Here is a 21,130-nt window from a genome sequence, read left to right as displayed (position 1 = left end):
CTCCTTGGTCTAAGGCAGACAAGACTTGAGCCAATGTGAGCATTTTGAATTTCTACTTTTTGAGGAAGAGATTGATGGTCCGAAGATCCAAAATGTGCCGAAGACCCTTGTTCTTCTTCGGAATCAGAAAGTAGCTGGAATACCAGCCACTGCCTACTTCTGAAACTGGAACCCTTTCTATAGCTCCTTTGGCCAAAAGAGCTGTAGCTTCCTCTTGGAGCAGTTTTAAGTGATGCTCGGCCAGCCGTTCCTGACTTGACAGAATAGTAGGAGGAAAAGAAAGGAAAGGAAAGGAAGAGAATAGCCCTCCTGGACGATCTACAAGACCTATTTGTCTGTTGTTATAGATCTACAGCGGGAAAATGATGATGAATTCTCCTACCCACTGGAGTAGTGTGGTTCTGGAGAATCAGCCTAGGGGTGCTTGGAGGCTGCGGCTGCTGGGGGCAGTGTGGTGGACGACTTCTGACCTCCATTCCGAGGACAGATTGCACCGCATCCACGTCCATGCATGGCTTGGGAAGTCTGTGCGGGACGGTGGCTAGGATAGGGCTGACGCGGCTGGAAACCCCTTCCGTAGCCACGAAAGGGGCGAAAGGAAGACTAGCCACGAGGAGTGGAGGAGAGGCCCAAGGATCTGGCCGTAGCTCGAGAGTCCTTGAACCTGACCAGGGCTGAGTCAGCTTTTTCCCCAAAAAGGCAGGTTCCATCATACGGCATGTCAATCCAATTGGCTTGGACATCCCCAAGAAGCCAGTTGTACGAAGCAAGGCGTGGCGCCTCAAGGCCACTGACAATGAAATAGACCTGCCCAGCGAATCGGTCGTATCCAAACCATACCGAATGGTAAATTTTGCTGCATCTCTCCCGTCCTTGACAGCCTGGGAGAGCACAGCCCGGGCCTCCTCCGGGACTTGTGGCAGCACTTGCACAACCGTCTCCCAAACAGAGTGGGAGAAACGGCCCAATAAGCATGCAGTATTCACCAACCGCAATGCCAGACTGGAGGACGAGAACAACTTCTTCCCCAAAGAGTCCAGTTTCTTGGATTCCCTATCTGGAGAGGTGGAAGGGAATGAGCCCTGGGAAGTAAAGGCCTGCACCACCAAACCTTCTGGGGTGGGGTGTTGACTGAGGTACTTTGGGTCGCTGGGTGGTGGGCGACGGCGGAATGCAATTGTCTTGTTCACAGGAGCCCCTGTGCTAGGTTTGGACCTAGTTCCTAGTAGGACGTCAGTAAGTACCTCATTAAAGGGCAAAAGGGGTTCAGAGGTGGGAGCCCCAGGTTGAAGCACTTTGTTCAGGAGAGTAGTCCTGACCTGCACTGAGGGCAGCTTCAGTCCAAGACATCAGCTGCCCTCTTAACAACCATAGCATAAGGTGCCCTCTCCCCCGTAGCTACTGTAGTTGGAGAGAGTATGCCAGTGTCTGGGGAAGTATCCAGACCACTGGCTTCCCCAAGTTCCCCAAACCAGTCCATAGTCTCCTCAGAGACATCCTGGTTCTCTAAAGGGTCTCCAGACTCCTCCCATTCCTCTCCTGAGCCTCGCACGTCCACAAAGTGCTCAGGCAACAATATAGAACCCCTGAGTTCTGTCGACGTCTGAATCGGCGTCGAACAAAGCCGTTCCGGCTCCGTGTCATCGGGGATGTGGATTGGGCCTGCGCCACCGATACCCGCCGGCGGCGACGCTGGCACCGACGTCTGGGAAGGTCACGCTGGTACGACCAGCGTCGAACCGGATTCGAGATCGGACCCCTCAAGCCCCACCGGCGCCATGGCCGAAGCCGACGACGTCGAACCCAATGGGGCCCCATCCGACCTTGCGGGCCCGAGGGCTCACCAACGGGGTCGTTCCGCAAAAATAGGCGGCGCATGGCCTTGTAAAAATTCTTAATTTGAGCGGGAGTCGCTCCGGCTCCTGGAAATGGAGGGAGTTGCTTAGTCATATTTCTCGACGACGGACGCCAGTTGAGGTGAAGTCGAAGTCCGCTTGGACTTTTTCTTTTTCTTGTGCCTCTTCCCCGAGTGTCCAGATGACCTCGAATGGGAGGAAGAGGACTTAGGGCTCCGAGAGTGATCCCGCAACCTCCTCTTCGCCAAACGGGATTGTGACCTCCTCGGAGTCTCGCTTAACGGTGTCGACTGCCGGGCCGAGAGCAACTTCAATGCCATATACCTCAAGGTCTTTGGAGCCATCGCCCGGCAGTCTGAACACAACTCCGAATTGTGGTCGCGTTCAAGACACCACAGACACACGCGGTGGAGATCAGTGACCAACATTGTGCGGGAACAAGTCCAGCACGGTTTAAAACCTGTCTTCCTACCCGACATACTAGTCACAAAGCAATGTACAAAGTTCCCCAGGTGGGGTGATGGAAAGCCAGAGTATGTCGAGTGGAGCGTGAAAAGAGAGGGAAAGAAAAAGCCAAAGAAGGGGAATTTCCCTTGTTGGAACTAAAACCCTCACACACCTAGCAAGCTAGATGTCATGCTTCATCATATGGGTTCTGCTCCTCGTCAGACTGGCGCTGCAATGTCTGACGGGCACCCATAAAGGGGCTCTTCATCGGAGATCTTTTGTTCCAGCCATATGGTGCATGCGGGTGTGAGGGAAGAAAAAGGGGTGTAGTCGTGAAAGAGTGGTGAATTAAAAAAGGTGGGTCAGTCCACAATAAGTTTCCATCACCCCACCTGGGGAACTTTGTACATTGCTTTGTGACTAGTCTCTCGGACACGTACACTGGACCCCGTTAAAGATTGTCCTCTTACGGTTCCTTTTGTTGTTGTAATTCCTACCCGACATCCCTCATAGACGAAGTCTTCAAAAAATTTCGACAAAAGTCGAGAAAAAAGGCTGCCCGAAATTGGCAGTGGTAGCTCTTCCCGGATCGTCGCTTAACTGGTGCGGAAAGAAAAGAACTGACGTCCGCGCGCCTGGATTGCTCCTATGTAGTCACTGCAACATCATAACCGACGCTACCGACTTCATCGACGACATGAGACGTCGCACGCATGGGATACTGCTCAGAAAAACTTTCCGGATCCAGCCTGACACCTGGGAAATTCAAAGGAAAGGAATCTGTAACTAGAAGTCTCTATCAGATACATCCTTCAGAAATCTCCATTATAGAAATTCCAGGGAGTGAAAGTGGGCATTCACAATCTAAACTACTGCTGAGAAAGATACACAGACTGGGCCTCCCCACAACTTCGAACGTTTTTCATAACCAATACTGGCTAAAACCCGATTCATCAATGACAGACGTGAGGCCTGAGTGTGTCTGCCTTCATATTGATCACTACAGCCAGATATTTCTGAAACTTGGATATATCTTGCAAAATACCCTACAGACACAGTTATGTAGACTCCCAATAGACACTCCTGGTGTGAATCCCGCATGGATAGAAAAAATCAAGATTCACAATGTCATAAGAATTTTAACTAAATGGGCCAGCACCAGGGGAAGAAAATGCATCACAAAAATAAATGTTACCAGACAGAGAGCCAACAATTTTAGGGTGTTTCTGCGAAGAATAGATTTACTTATGCTCCAGATGAGATGATGAAATTATCTTTCAAACAAGTTCTACAATTCAGTGTCTGTCTTTAGGGTCACTTGTAGTACTTCTGGTTGGAATGGTTGAACCATTAGAAAAATCAGAGGATCTAAACATTATGAATGCTTGTTGTAAAGCTATTTAAAAACGATTAGTGGGTCACAAAGGCTTCAGTATGACTCATTCCACTGACACTTTAAACCAGTGATTCTAAACCTATGGTCCGAGGACCCATGGGGTCCGCAAGACCTATTAAGGGGGTTGGCGACAGTTTTACAAAATTAAATAATATTAAAATGAATACATTAAACTTAATAAAGTTTATACAAAAAAAGAACAAATGGTCTACCCAGAGCACACTCAAAATGAATACAAAAATAAGCAAAATTAAAAATTGAAAACATTTTTCTCTATTTGACTGTGAATTATACGAAATATTTCACTATTTGGGAATTTGCTTTGTGTATACTTGTTCCACAAGTTACTACTTATATAACGATATATCTGTATGAGACATTAGTTAGTGATAGATTCCTTACCTTAGAATATCCCCAGGTGGCAGACTGGATCCGGAAAGTTTTTCGTCAGTAGTACACCTGCGCGTCGGTAGGTTGCGTTGTGCGGCTCCGCGTCCGTCGCTGGCGTCATAAGCGCCGAGATGACGTCACGGAGACTACTTAGGCGCCACCCATGCATGCTGAAGTCAGTTCTGTACACGACTTTCCGCACCAGGAATGCATAGCCATGCAAGAAACTGACCACTGGTGCCATGAGACTAGGGCCCTGAAAGGGATGACCTTAACCCTGGAAATCAGTTCGCAGAACGGGGAGGATGGGCGGGGCGGTAAGGAATCTATCACTAACTAATGTCTCTTACAGATATATTGTTACACAAATAGTAACTTGTGCATCTGAAAGAGACATGTTAGTGATAGATTCCTTACCTTAGAATAGATACCCCAGCAATACCAACCCCGGAGGTGGGTCAGCTAACAAGATTACACCAGAAAGTCACGGAGAGCAGAACGGCCAAAGAAGCCGTCTCTCTGGATTTGACTGTCAAGGCAATGAAGCTTGGTAAACGTGTGCAGCGAGGCCAATGTGGCTGCCTGACAAATGTCCTGCAAGGGAACGCCGCATCCCAAGGAGTAGTGGCTGCCGTTGCCCTGGTAGAGTGGGCATGCAGCCCTACAGAAGGCTCCTTCTTAGACAACGAGTAGTATGCTTTGATGCACAGAACGACCCACTGAGAGATGGTTCGTTTGTGCACAGCCCGACCTTTTTTGGCGCCCTCGTAGCAAACAAAGAGCTGGTATTCCACCCAGAACTGTTGTGTGAGCTTCAGATAGAACAAGAGCGCACGTTTTGGGTCTAGCCTCTCTTTCTCCTTGGAAGGATGCAGACGCGGAAAGTAGGTAGGCGATGTGGAAGGGCGTGACAACCTTTGGCAAGAAAGAAGTAAGGGTCCTTAAAACCACCTTGTCCGGATGAACAGAAAAGAAGGGAGGCTTAGAAGAAAGGGCCTGGAGCTCACTCACCCTTCTGGCAGAAGTGATAGCTACCAGGAAAGCCGTCTTTAGAGTGAGAGGACAGTTATGAAGGGGCTCAAAGGGAGCCCATATCAGATAAGTCAAGACAAGATTTAAGTCCCATTGAGGCATTATAAAAGGCACAGGAGTGTGTAATGCCTTTGAGGAAGCGATTAACAACAGGAGACTTAAAAAGAGAAGGCTGATCTGGAAGCCGTAGAAAGGCGGAGATGGCCGAAAGATAACCTTTGATAGTGCCCAAAGTAGAGCCCTGCTGGGCCAAAGAGAGAAGGAACAGAAGGACCTCAGAAAGAAGGGCAGAAATGGGATCCACAGCCTTTGCTGTGCACCATGCCACAGGTGTATACCGTCTTAGTGGAGGGACGCCTGTCTGCCAGAATGACATCACAGACTTCGGGAGGAAGGTCGAAAGCTGTCAACTGTCGCCGCTCAATCTCCATGCATGGAGGTGGAGGCTGGACAGGTTCGGGTGGAGGACCATCCCCTGCTGCTGCGACAGAAGATCCTCCCGAAAGAGGCAGTCGGATCAGGGGATCGATCATCATGCTGAGTAGCTCGGGATCTCAGTATCTTCGTGCCCAATCCGGAGCCACAAGGTTCACTAGAGCCCGGTCACGCCGAATCTTCTTCAGCACTCTGGGCAGAAGTGGTATAGGCGGAAAAGCGTACAATAGACCGCAGCTCCACTCGCGACGAAAAAGCGACGCCGAGCAAGTGCCGCCTTGGAAATTTCAAAAGCAGAGCTGATGACATTGCGCGTTCCCTTCGGTGGCGAATAGATCTAACCAAGGCTCTCCCCACTACAGAAAGAGACCTTGTGCCACATCCGAGTTCAGACACCATTCATGATCCATCATACACCGACGCCTGAGTTTGTCCGCAATGGCGTTCAGAGAACCTGCCAGGTGTTGAACCACCAAGGTAATGGCTTGATTTTCTAGCCACGTCCAGAGGCGCAGAGCCTCCTGACATAGGGTCCACAACCACACCCGCCCTGTTTGTTGCAGTACCACATGGCGGTGGTGTTGTCCGTGAACACCTACACTACACTTCCCCGGACAGAGGGAAGGAAAGCTTTCAGGGCAAGTGGGATTGCCCGAGGCTCCAAAAGGTTGATAAGGAGCCGCGACTCTGCCTGAGACCAGAGGCCCCTGATCTCCGCCTCTCTCAAGTGGCTGCCCCCATCCCAGGAGGGACGCGTCTGTCACTACTGTGGGCTCCGGCTGGGGAAGGGAGAGGGATCCGCCATTGACCCAATCACGATTCGTGAGCCACCACTGCAATTGTCGCGCAGGTCCCTCCGAGATCTGGACATGATCGGACAGGTTGCCCTGATGCTGTGCCCACTGGGACTTCAGGTCCCACTGCAGAGCCCACATATGCCATCTGGCATGTTGCACTAGCAGGATGCAGGAGGCCATCAGGCCCAGGAGCCGGAGGGTCATCCTGACTGAAACCCGGGATAGTGGCTGAAAGATCGGAATCATAGCCTAAATATTCCGTACTCGCTGCTGGGGAGGATAAACTGGAAACTGCGTCGAGTCTGGAACCGCTCTGATGAAGGGGAGCTTCTGAGAGGGACTCAGGTGCGACTTTGGCACGTTGATGGAGAACCCCAGCAAATGCAGGAGGTCGGCCGTAGTCTGGAGGTGGGAGACGACAGTCTGGGGCGAGCCCGCCTTCAACAGCCAGTCGTTGAGATAGGGGAAGACTGGAACCCCTGATCTGCGCAGATGAGCTGCGACCACCGCCATCACTTTCGTGAACACCCGAGGGGCATTGGTAAGGACGAAGGGGAGCACGGCAAACTGAAAATGCGCTTGGCCTACCGTGAACCTCAGGTAACGTCGTTGGGCCGGCAGGATGTGGATGTGAAAATATGCGTCCTGCAAGTCCAACGCTACCATCTAGTCTCCAGGATCGAGGGCAGCCAAGACCTGAGCCAGAGTCAACATCTTGAACTTCTCCTTCCGGAGGAAACAACTAACGTTCCTGAGGTCCAAGATGGGGCGCTGGCCCCCTTTCTCCTTCTTGGGGACCAGAAATTAGTGGGAATAACAACCACGTCCTACTTCTGGCCCAGGAATGCGCTCGATGCCCCCCTTGGCCAAGAGGGCCGTGACATCTGTTGGAGAAGCGCAAAGTGATCCCCGACATGCGGTGGAACTGAGGTGGCATGGCTGGGGGGGGGGCAGACTCTAAGGGGAGGGAGTAGCCCCTTTGGACGATTTGCAGCACCCACCTGTCCGAAGTGACAGAACACCAGTGGGGGAGGTGATAACGAATCCTGCCTCCCACCGGCGTGGGGATGCACCCCAAAGCTCAGACTAGGAAGTTTTTCAGGCGGATGCTGCTGGAGCGGAGGTGGACTGACCCACACGCTGGCCCCCTGTACCACCACGGAGGAAACCCCGTCCGCGCTGAAGTTGGTTCTGCGCTGGCTTTTGGCTGAACAAACGTGTTGGGGCGTCCCTTCCGTGGCCATGAAAGGAACGAAAAGCACGAAAAGCAGACCGGGCGCATGCTAGAAAGACCCAATGACTTGGACGGAGCCCGGGAGTCCTTGAAACGCTCCAGCGCACTATCTGCCCTGTCGCCAAACAGGCGGGTACCATCAAAAGGCATGTTCATAAGGGAACTCTGAACATCCCCTGAGAACCCCGTGGACCATAACCAGGCGTGGCGACAGAGGGCCACCGTGGTGGAAAGTATCCTACCCAGTGAGTCCGTGGTGTCCAGTCCACACCGGATGGAGAATTTTGCGGCCTCTTTCCCTTCAGACACAGCTTGGGAAAGCACTGCCCGAACCTCCTCCGGACACTGAGGCGGTGTCTATGCAACAGTGTCCCACACAGCGTGAGAGCAATGGCCCAAGAGGCATGCAGTGTTCACCGACTGCAGCCCCAAGCTGGCAGAGGAAAACAGTTTCTTGCCAAACTGTTCCAGCTTCTTAGATTCCTTGTCCGGCGGGGCGGTAGGGAATGAACTTTGGGAGTTGGAGGCTTAGATGACCAGGCTCTCCGGAGTTGGATGGTTCGTCAAAAAGGCAGGGTCACCTGGGGCCGGGCGATGGCGCCTGGCTACGTTCTTATCCACGGGAACTCCTGTGGCTGGTCTAGACCAGGTGCCCATCAACACATCAGTTAACGCCTCATTGAACGGTAGCAGAGGCTCCTTAGAGCTTGACGCCGGCTGAAGGACTTCAGTGAGGAGGTTAGTTTTGAGAGTTACCGTAGGCAGATCAATGTCAAGAGCTTCAGCCGCTCTACGGAGCACCACAGTGTATGTGGCGCCCGCCTCCATAGCCACAGCAGGAGGAGAAAGAAAATCAGGCTCAGAGCGCATCAAGGTCAAGGCCACCTGCATCCTCCGACTCTTCCGCCCACTCTTGTTCCGACTCGCACTGTCGTGCAGGAGCGTCATCTGACCCCTCCCAATCAACCCCCTCCTCCACTGACCGTGGGAAAGGCTGCGGCTGCAGGGGAGGGACAGAGGAATATAAATGGTCCAATGGCGCCGGAAACGACGTTGATCTGGCTCCATGTCCCAATTAGGGTCCCAACCTGGAGCAAAACTGTCCGGAAACCCGGGCAAGGACGGAGTTGGAACGAAAGGAGCCCATTGCGGCGCCGGGAACGGAGCCGCGGGAAGCGCCAGGCCGCCGACGCAGGACCTTGCGGTGCCGGGGCAAGAGCCGCCAGCAGCGGAGCCGGCGGCAAGGGAGGGCCCTCAGCTGGGACCGCTAGCCCGAAGGCGTGTCGACGCGAGGCCGAGGCCTGAAAAGGCGATCCATGGCAGCAAGAAAATGTTGCACCTGGGCCGGAGCCGCCGACGGACCTGGATAAGGTGGGTAGGCCGTGGGCCTCACAGGCTTCAACGGAGCCGCAGGGGAGGCACCCTCGACCCCCACGTCCGCGTCCAGAGACCGACAGGGGGACGTCAGAGAGCGTAAACGCTTCTTTGAATTCTTCTTATGACGTCTCTTACCCGAAGAGTGTGAAGACTTCGACCCCAAGGAGCAATGATGATGGCTCTGTGGACGGTCCCTCGATCGACCCCTGGACCTTGAACGGCACGGAGAAGACTGACAGGCCTCCAGCAGCTTTCGGGACTGCTCCTGCAAGGCCTTCGGAGCCATGGCCAGACAGTCGGCACATGACCGGGAGTCATGGTCGCGCTCCAGACAGTAGAGACGCCAAGGGGGTCGGCCACTGACATCGTACGGCGACACGCCCCGCAGGATTTAAACCCAGGCATCCCTACGTGGCACCAAGAGTCAAAGACTCCAAAGAGAAGTAGAGACAAAAAGTCTCAAAAAAGTTAGTCAAAAAGTGACTAGGGTACGTGCTCTAACCAGATCTGCGCTTGCTAGCGCGGAAAAAAAAGAACTGACGTCCGCGCGCATGGGTGGCGCCTAAGTAGTCTCCGTGACGTCACCTCGGCGCTTACGATGCCAGCGACGGACGCGAGCCGCACAACACCAACTACTGACGCGCAGGGGTACTGCTGACGAAAAACTTTCCGGATCCAGTCTGACACCTGGGGATATTCTAAGGTAAATATTCTATCACTATTGTGTCTCTTTCAGATTTTTATATTTTCTGGTATTGTTGTGAGGTTCAATCATAGATTTTGCTTGAGTTGGGGATCCCCACCTTCCAATAAAATACTCAATGGGGGTTCCCTAGATTCCAGTAATAATTCAGTGGGGGTCCACAGAAATTAAACGTTTAAGAACAGCTGCTTTAAACTATATTGCAACCGAAGCCTTCCTTGAGACCACTGGAAAAGGAAGGATGCCATCAGAGTAACCAGTTACATAACAAGATCACCATGAAGAGCTGGTTTGGATGATACAGTGCTGTCATGAAATTGATATTGCCCAATCACTCTTCATGACATTGAGTGCACTTGCCTGTATCAGCAGTGCTGCAGTGATTTGTTTCAGCAGCAATTCTGGTCCCCTAGTGTCTTCAGTGCTGCTGGGCTAGCTGCCTCTTTATCATATTTACAAATACGTGTTTGCAGTAGTGTCTGTGGTAACATGGTGTGCGTAGCCAGCGTTCCTCCCTTTCCCCCAAAGCACCTGTGTCTACATGCCTCCAGCTCTGTTTCTGAAGTGTTGTAGCACTTGTGCCATGTTACCCGTTTCTGTCTACTGTCAGTTCTCCTGCTTCACCTGTCACCAAAGCCTATATTTATATGGTACTAGCAAGTGGACTACAGCAACGCTTTTTGGTGGAGGTTCAAAATCTCTAGTGCTCATGTTTCCATTCGCTGCTATTTCGTTATGTGGCTGTACTACTGATATTGCAACACAAACACAAAAAGATGATGGACGGAATGCTGAACATTGTCAAACATTCACCCCCAGTCACAGATCTGTGTTTAATTCATCGTTATTTTGCTCACCACGCCACCCCAGTTCAGACATAGCCATATGCAAATCAGTCTTGACCCTGTGCCTCTTGGGAACAGTCCAGACTGAACTGCCAGGCCCCCTGGCCTGCAACGCTAACATCCGCACAGCTCTTATCAATGCTCGGTCACTGGTAAAGCATGCCGCGGATGTACATGAGCTGATCGTGGATGAACAATTGGATCTTCTGTTCATTGCGGAGACTTGGCTGAATTCCTCCTGTGCTCCGGTGGTCGAATTAGCCATACCACGGGGCTACAAGATCTGCCGGTCTGATCGCATGGTGGGAAGAGGTGGTGGCACGGCCTTTATCTTCAGAGAAGGGTGGACGCTCTCTATGGAGTTCACTGCGGAAATCCTGGAAGGCGAGGTCCTGGAATTTTCACTGACCATCTCCCCTCACTTTACTTTGGGTGGGGCCTTGGTTTATCGCCCCCCTGGCCCGCAGGGCACTTTTATGAAATCCCTCGAGGAGGTTATAACCTCGCGAGCAATTAGGTTTTCCAAATTCCTGATGTTAGGCGATTTTAACATACATTTCGAGAATCCGTTGGCCCCAGGGACCAGGGATCTATTAGAGATTTGCACTCTGACCAACTTGGTGCAGCAAGTTCCTGAATCCACTCATAAATGTGGTCATTTGTTGGACCTAATATGCTCTAATTTTAAGCTTAACATGCGGGATCCGCAGCCGGTCACTTGGTTTGACCATTATTTGATCTGTTTTTCGTGGGACTTAGCCAGCGCGGCTTCTGGCGTTGGGAGGCCCTCGGTCCCCCCGCAAAAAAGATTAATATCCCCGCTTTGGCCAGAGCGCTGTCTCATTCACTCCCTGCCAAAGCTTCTGATCTCGAGGGAGCTGTGGAAAGCTTTTCAGACTGGATTAGCCAGACTATTATCTCTCTTCCACAATCCTCAGCGAGCTGTCGTTCGCGAGGCTCTCCTTCGAAACCATGGTTCACGGACCACCTAAAAACTTTGAAGAAGGGATGCAAGAAATTAGAACGGGATTGGCGCGTGAAGTACTGTCCCCGGGCTAAGGCTGCACTCCGCTCTGCTCAGAGAGAATATTATGCTACTATTAAAGAGGCCAAGGGGAACTTCTTTGCCGACAGAATAGCAAAAGCCAATAACAACAGCAAAGAAATCTTTGCCATTGTCCGTAGCTTTATGTCGCAGCTCGCGGAACTTTCCACCCCGCCCATTTCATCCCAATGGTGCGAGGAGTTATCCTCTTTCTTTGCCAATAAGATCCATAACATCCAGGCCAGTCTAAGATGTTCACTCCCTATCCAAAGCGCTCCTGCCCTACCGCCTATCAGCAATATCATCTCTCCTAGCCAAATATTCTCACACTTTTCTTTGGCGGAGGGTAAGGATGTTTTAGCCATTCAGAAATCTCTAAAATCAGGCTCTCCGGCGGATCCTTGTCCAGCGAGGGTTCTGAGAGGGGTGGCGGAGATAATTTCTCCCGCTGTTGGGGCACTTGTGAATGACTCTCTTCAATCGGGCAGAGTGCCGCAGCAATGGAAACATGCCAAACTCCTCCCCCTCATTAAGAAGCCCTCGGCAGATCCCTCTCTTCTGTCCAATTACCGCCCCATTTCCCTTCTTCCGGCCTTAGCCAAGGTATGTAAAAAAGTGGCCTTCAAACAGCTGGAGAACTTTGTCGAATCTTCCGGTGCTCTGTACCCAGCCCAATACGGCTTCCGGACATCCTTTAGCACTGAGACAGCGCTGGTGGAGATCACGGAGGCTATTAGGGGGTGCCTGGACACGGGCGGCAGAGCGGCTCTGATTTTGTTGGACCTCTCTGCCGCGTTTGACAAGGTACCCCATCTACAGCTCCTCTCCAGGCTATCTGACATCGGCATCACTGATATGGCCTTGGCTTGGGTCAGGTCCTTCTTGGACAACTGCTCCCAACAGGTGTGGATGCCTCCTTTTTCCTCGCCTCCAGTCCAGTTGCCACTGGGGTTCCCCAGGGGTCAACACTGAGCCCCCTGCTCTTTAATGTATACCTTACCCCCCTGATCTATCTGGCAGAGAAGCTGGGTGCCAAATTTATGGCTTATGCCGATGACACCCAGCTTATCTTCACCTGGAAGGGCGCGGATCTCCAAACTGGTGTGGCTCAGTGTTGCCTGTCTTCTGTATTTGCATGGTTGGCCCAGGCAAGCCTCAAATGCAAGGAGGACAAATCTGAGATTCTTCTTTACGGACAATTCCCTCCTGCATTCAGAGAATCCCTCTGGCCCGCAGGGTTCCCTTGCCCCAGTGACGATTGCTGTGGCGCCAAGAACCTGGGAATGTGGTTTGAAGCGGATCTCAGCTTCCATGAGCAGATTAAGCGCCTTTCAGGGACGTGCTTCGGCACGCTTAAAACCCTAAGGAGGTTCTTTCCTCTGCTCCCCCGCTCTGCCAGGGAGACCGTGGTCAGGGCTCTTATCCTGGCACGCCTGGACTATGCTAATGCCCTGTACATCGGCATCCCTGGGTATCTCCTGGGGAAGTTGCAGGTTATCCAGAATGCAGCTGTCAGTCTCCTGTGTAATATCTCCAGGAGAACGAGTGTTCGCAAGCAGCTCAACAACCTGCACTGGCTTCCGGTGGTCCAGCGAGTGCGCTTTAAAACTCTGACCCTGACTCATAAGGCTCTCCACGGTCCATGTCCATCCTATCTGAGCTCTAGGTTTGCATTTTACTTTCCCAGCCGCTCCCTTCGCTCCGCCTCCCAAAGACGGCTGTAAATTCCCAGGTTTCGTCGCTCCCGACTTGGGGGACAATCTTTTGTGGTCAAGGCAACCACCATGTGGAATGTCCTGTCTGATCTTCTCCGACACACTAAAGAATTAGCCACCTTCAAAAAACTTCTTAAAACACATCTGTTTAAGCAATCTGTCTAAATTTTTGTTCCTTCTGTCATTGACCTCACTCCGCGCCAGTATACTCCTGAGTAGCAGTGCGCGCTATAAATCTCCTTATAATATAATAATATGTCTTCCCTGGACCGGAATCAAGCATCCTAGGACCGGTTTCCGGCTTTCAGCCCTCATCAGCCAGGATAGCTTGACTCCAGTGGCGTAGTGAGCACGGGACCCACGTGCATTTTCACCCTTCCCACTCAGGGTGAAAATGCAACACAAAAAGAAGATGATGGCCGGGATGCTGAACATTGTCAAACATTCACCCCCAGCCATGTCTGAACTGGGGTGGCGTGGTGAGCAAAATAACGATTGATTAAACCCAGATCTTTGAATGGGGGTGAATGTTTTGCCAATGCGCAACATTCCGTCCATCATCTTGTGTGTTTTGCTGTACGCCCTATGTGGGAAGGGTTTGCCCAGAAGTGGGTCCCGTGCTCACTACGCCACTGGAGTCAAGCTATCCTGGCTGATTACGGCTGATAGCCAGAAACCGGTCCTAGGATGCTTGATTACGGTCCAGGGAAGACATGGCTTGGCAGTTCAGGCTGGACTGTTCCCATGAGGCACAGGGTCAAGACTGATTTGCATATGGCCATGTCTGAACTGGGGTGACGTGGTAAGCAAAATAACGATGGATTATACCCAGATCTGTGACTGGGGGTGAATGTTTTGCCAATGTGCAACATTCCGTCCATCATCTTGTGGGTTTTGCTGTTCGCAGAATGTGGGAAGGGTATGCCCAGACGTGGGTCCCGTGCTCAGTACGCCACTGGAGTTAAGCTATCCTGGCTGATGAGGCCTGATAGCCGGAAACTGGTCCTAGGATGCTTGATTACGGTCCAGGGAAGACATGGCTTGGGAGTTCGGGCTGGACTGTTCCCATGAGGCACAGGGTCAAGACTGATTTGCATATGGCCACGTCTGAACTGGGGTGGCGTGGTGAGCAAAACAACGATGGATTAAACCCAGATCTGTGACAGGGGGTGAATGTTTTGCCAATGTGTAACATTCTGTCCATCATCTTGTGTGTTTTGTTGTACTTCTGATATCCCATTTTCTCGAAACAACACAGTGTCTTTAGTGTTGTTGTTACGTTAAAATTCGATGCCCTGATTTCAATGTCCTGTTAATCATTTTGCAAGCACGCTGTGTAAATTCAGTGTTATTATTACCCTCAGATTGCATCTTGCGTAGCTGCACCACAGGTGAGGTAATGGAGGACACAGATGCAGTGCGGAAGTTGGCTGGCAGCATTTCAGCAGAATCTGGACTCACTCCCCTCAGATCCTTCTCTCTGAACATCTTCCTCCAGGAAGGTGAGCGGCTGAAGGTCTTGGTGCTCTCCTGCATAACACAAATAAACAGGTATGTCACACACTCAACATGATGTGTAGCAGGTCTATGCATATCTAATATCTCACATCTGGCCCGAGACAAATCCTAGATCTCCTGAGCAAATTGAAGGAGTCAAAGGACCGTCACAGGACAGTTAGTTACAAATGAACTGATGTATACTGCAAGATGCTAATCTTTAAATGTTTGCCACATACTAAACATAATAGCTCAAATTATACATCCATTTGACAATCTGGGCAATGATTAAAAAAAGGATTGCCAAGGGTAACTGGTTGTAGATCTTGTTTTTAAAAGTATGATATTATTGTTGACTGTCCACCCTGTTAATGTACCTAAACTGTAATATTGTGCTGTCCTGTAAATCCGACCGGTACTTTCATGCACACTTGTTTTCTAGCCTACATTTGTAACTAAATACATTTATTCTGAGTGAAAATTATATAAATCTAAATTAAGTTACAGCAAATAAACTTAATGATGAGACACTATTTCTAAATGAGTAATGTTCTTCCATTTAAGTAAAAGCAAATCAAAGGTGACATATTGTGCATCAGTAGCAGCTGTGAAGCTACATAAGCTCTAGCAGTAGTATAGAAAACCAGATTGCTGCATCATATCTACCTATGATAAAACATTTGATTTCTAAGACCAAATCAAGTTACAGTCTCTTTGTGCAAGAAGATTGCTTGATAGAACGCCTTTTTAATTTTTTTTTTTAATTTTGTGGATTTGTCCAGCAGTGCGAAATTGGGCAATGGGGACCTTCTTAGCTCCAGTGAAGATCACAAAGAGCTGATCTTTGAGTATGTTCTGACAAGTGTGGTTGATCTAGGAAGACACTACTAATCGTCTGGGGTCTTGTCTATGCAGTAGCTTCTTCTTTGGATAAATGTGAAGGAGAAAATATGAATGCAAGTTTAAATGACTGAACAATATGAAATTCAGAAATCAATGTGGATAACCAATTTACTCAGGAAGAAAATTGTGAAAGATAGAAAAACTACTGAATTCTCTAACCCAGTGAAGTTATTGCCACCAACAAATTTGTCTTCAGGGTAAGAAGGCAAACTGGGCAACAATGCATTCATTGGCTCGAACAGGAATGCCACCAAGAAAATCTATTTGAGATTAAAATCCATCTGAAGACCAATAAACAGAGCAGGTTTAAAAAAGTAAAGCAAAGTTTTCAGAAAACGCACCACTAGTAGCTATCTAAACAGGGAAGGTTGACTAGGCAGATGTGTCTCTGACCAGGCAGACACTTGAGGCCATTCATGGCCACCAAATGGCCCTTAACTGAAGCCACTGCAAGACCCTGCTGTGCAAGGGCCAATACAAAACACAAGACATCAGAAAAGCGAGATTTAAAAGGTTTGAGGCCTTCTGACTCCCAGCACTGAAGGAAATTGTTTCAGCTTCTAATGTTCACAATTTAGGTTTCCTGGTCGCCAAGATGATGAAAGGTGCAAGAATTGGAGGGAGCGACCTCTCTTGCCACTACTAAGGGCACGGGAGCCCTTTGCTGTCTCTAACCCAGCTATCTTAAGACAGCTGGGTTAGAGAGGTTTAAACTGTGCATGTCTGGCAGTCCGTCGCAAGACATCCAGCAAAAAAGACATGCGCTCTTTAAACCAAAGAGCCCTGCCTATCACTGCTTTCTGCTGCTGCCTGACTAGCAGCAGCAGAAATCAGAAAGCCCTGCCCCCTTGTCCTGACGCTCGGTTCGAGACTTGGTATGAAAAATAAAATGGTAATAAATTAACTTTATTACCATTCTATTTTTCCATCTTTGGGGTCAATTTTTTTGTGGGACGATGCTCCTCCAACTTAATGGAGGAGCCGCCCCTGGTTCGCTCTTCATAAGCGAGGAAAGAGCGGCAGAGTGTGGAGTGGAAACAGATCAGTGTACCAGATCTTCTGTGCCCCGTCTGATCAGTTCTCGACCTTCCTCCACTTTGTGCATTATTTCGGAAAGAAGAGCGATCATCCGAAAGTGTATATGAGGCCCTGATACCAGGTAACCTGACGCCCGTTGAATCTGAAGGCATCCTCCAGCAAACCATTCAAAAAGAAAAGATCCACAAGTGAAAACCTCACTTTAAAGAAGATTAGCTCCCATGTGTGGCTCTCCAGTGAGAAGTGACCAACAGCATCTGCTGTTGCAGTGAAGGAGCCGAGCAGGAGAACTGCTGTGCCCATTTCTACGAGCATCCCAAAATAGGGCCCACGACCACACACTTCCCTGTCTATTGACATAGTGTGATAATATAGTGTTGTGTGGTCTAACAGAATCTGGAGTTTTCTCTGAGATAGCAGAAATGCTTACATAGTAAGGTAAACCACCCAAAGCTCCAGCACAAATATGTGTAGGCACTGCTCCCTTTTGGACCTCAGGCCCTGCATGTCACCCAGGTAGGCATCCCAGTCCAGTGAGGAGATGCTGGTGAGCACTGCAGCCTGAGCAATCATAACACTGAAAGGGTGACCCACGAAAATGGTAGATTTGCCAGAGTATGGTGGATCAATACATTATCTGCTATCTCAGGCAGCACTGGAGGCCCCTAATCTGCCATCTGGCTATGCAGACGCCAGTATACAGAGTGACACTCAAAACCAAAGGACATGGTTAAATAAACAAATAAAAACGCCTTCTTGGTAAATGATCATACCAACAGGATATGCTAAGTAGCCACTGTATTTTTATGTTTACAGAAGGACAGAGAATCAATAAAAGCAAAAAGCTGTGTATTAAAGTGAAATGTCAAATAGTCATCACAAATACATTTCAGCAAAATATATCAATTTATTTTTCAAATAAAAATTAGCATGACATTGAATATAAACATACATTCACATCCGTTATGGACAAATGGCAAGAAATAAAAATATACAAAATATATAGAAACTTTATCCTGCACTCTTTTATTTTATTTTAATACTATCTGAAGTATGTGTTCACAATCATAACGCTCATTCCTCAATCATACCTCGTAATATCGCCCTGCTAATTTTATCAAGGAACAAAGTTTAAGTTGTTTCCCCTCAATTCACTGAACAATATAAATAGCAGTAGTGGATCTAATTAAGTCCACACAGTGTTTCAGTGACTCTGATGGTTAACTCCATCTTGCATTGTAAGACCTATGCAAATGGGATGCAAGCATAAATCAAAAAACTCAATAATTTCGCAAAAATCTGCAACCCTACAAAAAGGAGGAAAGGTCTTTATTCCTAAAATGTCCATTACCACCTCTTTGTATGAGAGAAGTGGGGCTTCTGGACGTTGATAGGAAAGTTTGTCGTGGAGGAGAGTTATCATTTGCTGAAAGTGTTGCTCAACCAGCGGAGGGCACTTTGCTTTCACTACCCAGTTGTCCAAGCACGGAAGTACATGGACTCTTGACTAATGCAGTAAAACAACAACTGCCAACTCTATTTCAAAAACATTTGAAGCAGCTATCATTCTGACTAGTGGGAAAGTGCACTGGTAATGCTGGGATCCCACCACAAACCTTAATGCCAGTTGGGTATAAAAATTGAAAGATGTAAATAGCTGTCCCAGAAGATTCAGTAACATCAACAAGTACATTCAGGGCGAGAAAGACTTGCCTCAAGAAGAGAATCTTGAACTTTTCCTATTGAATAACAAGTTCAGAAGGCAATAATATAGAATGCATCTCAGCCCTCGGTTCTTCTTGCAGACCAAGAGGTTATGTGAATAGAACCATGTGCCCCTTTGCTTCAGAAGCACCACCTCTATGGCCTGTTGTTCAACATGTAAGAGTTACTTTACCTTCGGTGACAGTGTATCTGGTAGAGACGATTCTAGCCACAGATTCCTTAACGTAGAATTATCCCCAAGCGTGAGACTGGATCCGGAAAAATGTTCTTTGCCACAGCATCTCTGTGCGCCGGGGGGTGGTACCACGTGACTCCGCCCTGATTTAGTCCGCGGGCGTGATGTCAGCAGGGTCATATAAGCCCCACCCCGGCGCACCGTCAGTTTTCTTCTGAGAACTTTTCAGCGCCACAACGCGGAGCCATCACACAAAAAATGTGAAAATATGGGAACAGTGTGCGAAAAAATCAGTCAAACACAAAAGGAAAGAAACGAATGGTGAGGAACAGCACCATCCGGAGGAGTGCCAGACACTATACCACCAAAAGACACAGAAGGAAGGAGCAGAGCACAGTTACTGCGGAGCAACCCTGCAAGCAAATATGACTGCCTCCCTGGGGACAGAAAGCATGTGAAAACTGTCACAGCAGACAAAGAGGCCTGCAACCACAGACCAGAAACAGAATAGAAGAGTAACAACAGTTTACCCCAAGACAACACCAGCAAGTAGAGGGCATCTCCTGTAAGGAGCTGAGGTCCGAGGCACAGCCAAGAGACCCCAACTCCGAGGACTGCAGAGGAGTCGGAAGTTCAAGCAATGAAAAGGAAGAAGGGCACAAGAAGACCCCACACTGGACCAGGGTGTAGGGACACAGAAGTACCCATGAAATCAGCAACCAATCACCAGAAAGGAAGAAGTGAATCAAACAAACGAAACTAAGCATCCCACTATGGAGGAGGTGAGAGAAGGCACGCGCAGAAGACCAAACCACCCAGAGGCAGGCGAGTGCAGAAGACCAAGCTGGAGGGCCTCGCAGAATGGGGAGTAAGGGCGGGTCGTGAAGGAATATGCTACTAGAATCTTCTCTACCAGATACACCGTTTTCGAAGGTAACTCGTACATCTGATAGAGCCTACTAGCCACAGATTCCTTAACGTAGAATCGATACCCTAGCTGTACCCAGAAGGGAGGAGGGCCTGCGAGAGAACCTCCCAGTAGGAAGGAACACAGGGCCCCAGCAGGGGACGTGTAATGGGGACAAGGAGGGCGATTCAGCCCCCCACGAAGCAGAAGGAACCAAGGACGAGGGGAGGCCAAGACACCCTCATGCCCAGGCAAGGTACCAAGAATATCCACCAGAAAGCCCCAGAGGGACAGACACAGTAGAGGAGTACCGAGGAAGAAAAGAAGCACCCCAAAACTCAATGGAGAAGAGGTAGAAGTGGAGGCAAGCCCTTCACAGGAAAATATACACACACAGTGAAAGGGACAGTTGAGCCGGCCACAGCCCCAAGTCAGCAGACAAGGCAGTAACGGCTCCACAGTCAAGAAAGGCAGGCGTGAGAAGAAAGACGTAGTCGCGCAAGGCTCCAGCAGAGCAAGAGGTAGGAGCACAAGGGCCCACCCCAAGGCTCCAAGGCCATGGACCAGAAAGAACGCCCAGACCGAGCCGAGCGCAAGACGAAGGCAAAGGCCAGGGAAACCCAGAACAACACCTAAAGAGAGATCGTTCTGGACATAAACCGACCCACGAAAGAAGTGGAACCAGCCCGAAGAGGAGGAGAAATACGTAGGATGGACAAAAGCAGTTTACCAGAACCCAGGAAAATACGAGGAAATCCTATCCCCCTGGAACACCAGACAGAGGATCAGGCCAAAACGCCGGACAAAAAGGGTGGAAACACCACAGCACAACGCCAAGTCAAAGCGCAAGCTACCCCCCGACAAAGAACAAAGAACCGCATCAGCGGTATACAGCAACGCCAGGAAAAGCAAGGGGCCCACAAGAGGAGTCCACACCCTCCCAGCGTAGAACAGAGCTATACAATAGCTACAAGTACCCCACTTAGGGTATGACACGTCCCAAAGAAAACATGGGAACCACTCTTAAGGAAAAAATCCTGCATCAGAGGACATAAGACGTGCGGTAGGAACCACATACGGCTTAGCAATCAGCCAAGAATATACACATGCGAAAAGGGCTGAACCAGCAGCCAACAGAAGAGAGGGGCCAACCAAGGGACCCCGAAGGCACGTCAAACTACACAGAATATATAAACGGGCCACTCAAAACACTAGAGTCCAGGAGCAGGTGGGATAACACCTCCCATCAAGCCCCAGAGGATCAACAAGCCAGACTACCAAGGGGGAGGAGGATGGTGCCCCGCAAGGAGACGCTGAATGGTGGAGTCCGCTTGAGTGTTAAACAAAAGGACCCCATCAAAGGGCATGTCAACCAGACGCTCCCTAATATTCTCAGGAAAAACAGCATCCTGCAGCCAAGCATGGCGACAGAGAGCCACAGAAGTGGCCATAGCATGGCCGAGAGCATCAGCAACATCCAAGGCATCACGGAGAATAAACGCGGCCAACTCCCTACCATCCAACACATGGTGCCGCAGACCAGCACGGGCACCCTCATGGGGGACATGAGAAAGAAGGGATTCCACAGAATCCAACAGGCCGGGCGTAGCCCT

At 49.9% G+C, this 21,130-nt stretch overlaps 1 protein-coding gene across 1 annotated transcript in view; it reads right to left on the bottom strand.

Moving 5' to 3' along the window:
• The window catches only part of PPFIA3 (PPFI scaffold protein A3), a 963,828-nt gene that overhangs the window by 83,599 nt on the left and 859,099 nt on the right, over positions 1 to 21,130 (bottom strand). Inside the window, exon 29 of the mRNA XM_078655169.1 lies at positions 14,631 to 14,802. Within this exon, the coding sequence (XP_078511295.1) occupies positions 14,631 to 14,802 (172 nt within the window). The remainder of the gene's footprint in view (positions 1 to 14,630; positions 14,803 to 21,130) is intronic.

This window comes from Lissotriton helveticus, chromosome 7, assembly GCF_964261635.1.
Source record: "Lissotriton helveticus chromosome 7, aLisHel1.1, whole genome shotgun sequence".
In the NCBI taxonomy this organism is placed as follows: domain Eukaryota; kingdom Metazoa; phylum Chordata; class Amphibia; order Caudata; family Salamandridae; genus Lissotriton; species Lissotriton helveticus.
Note: the sequence above shows the minus strand (reverse complement) of the source record. Positions and strands in the feature narration are given on the sequence as shown.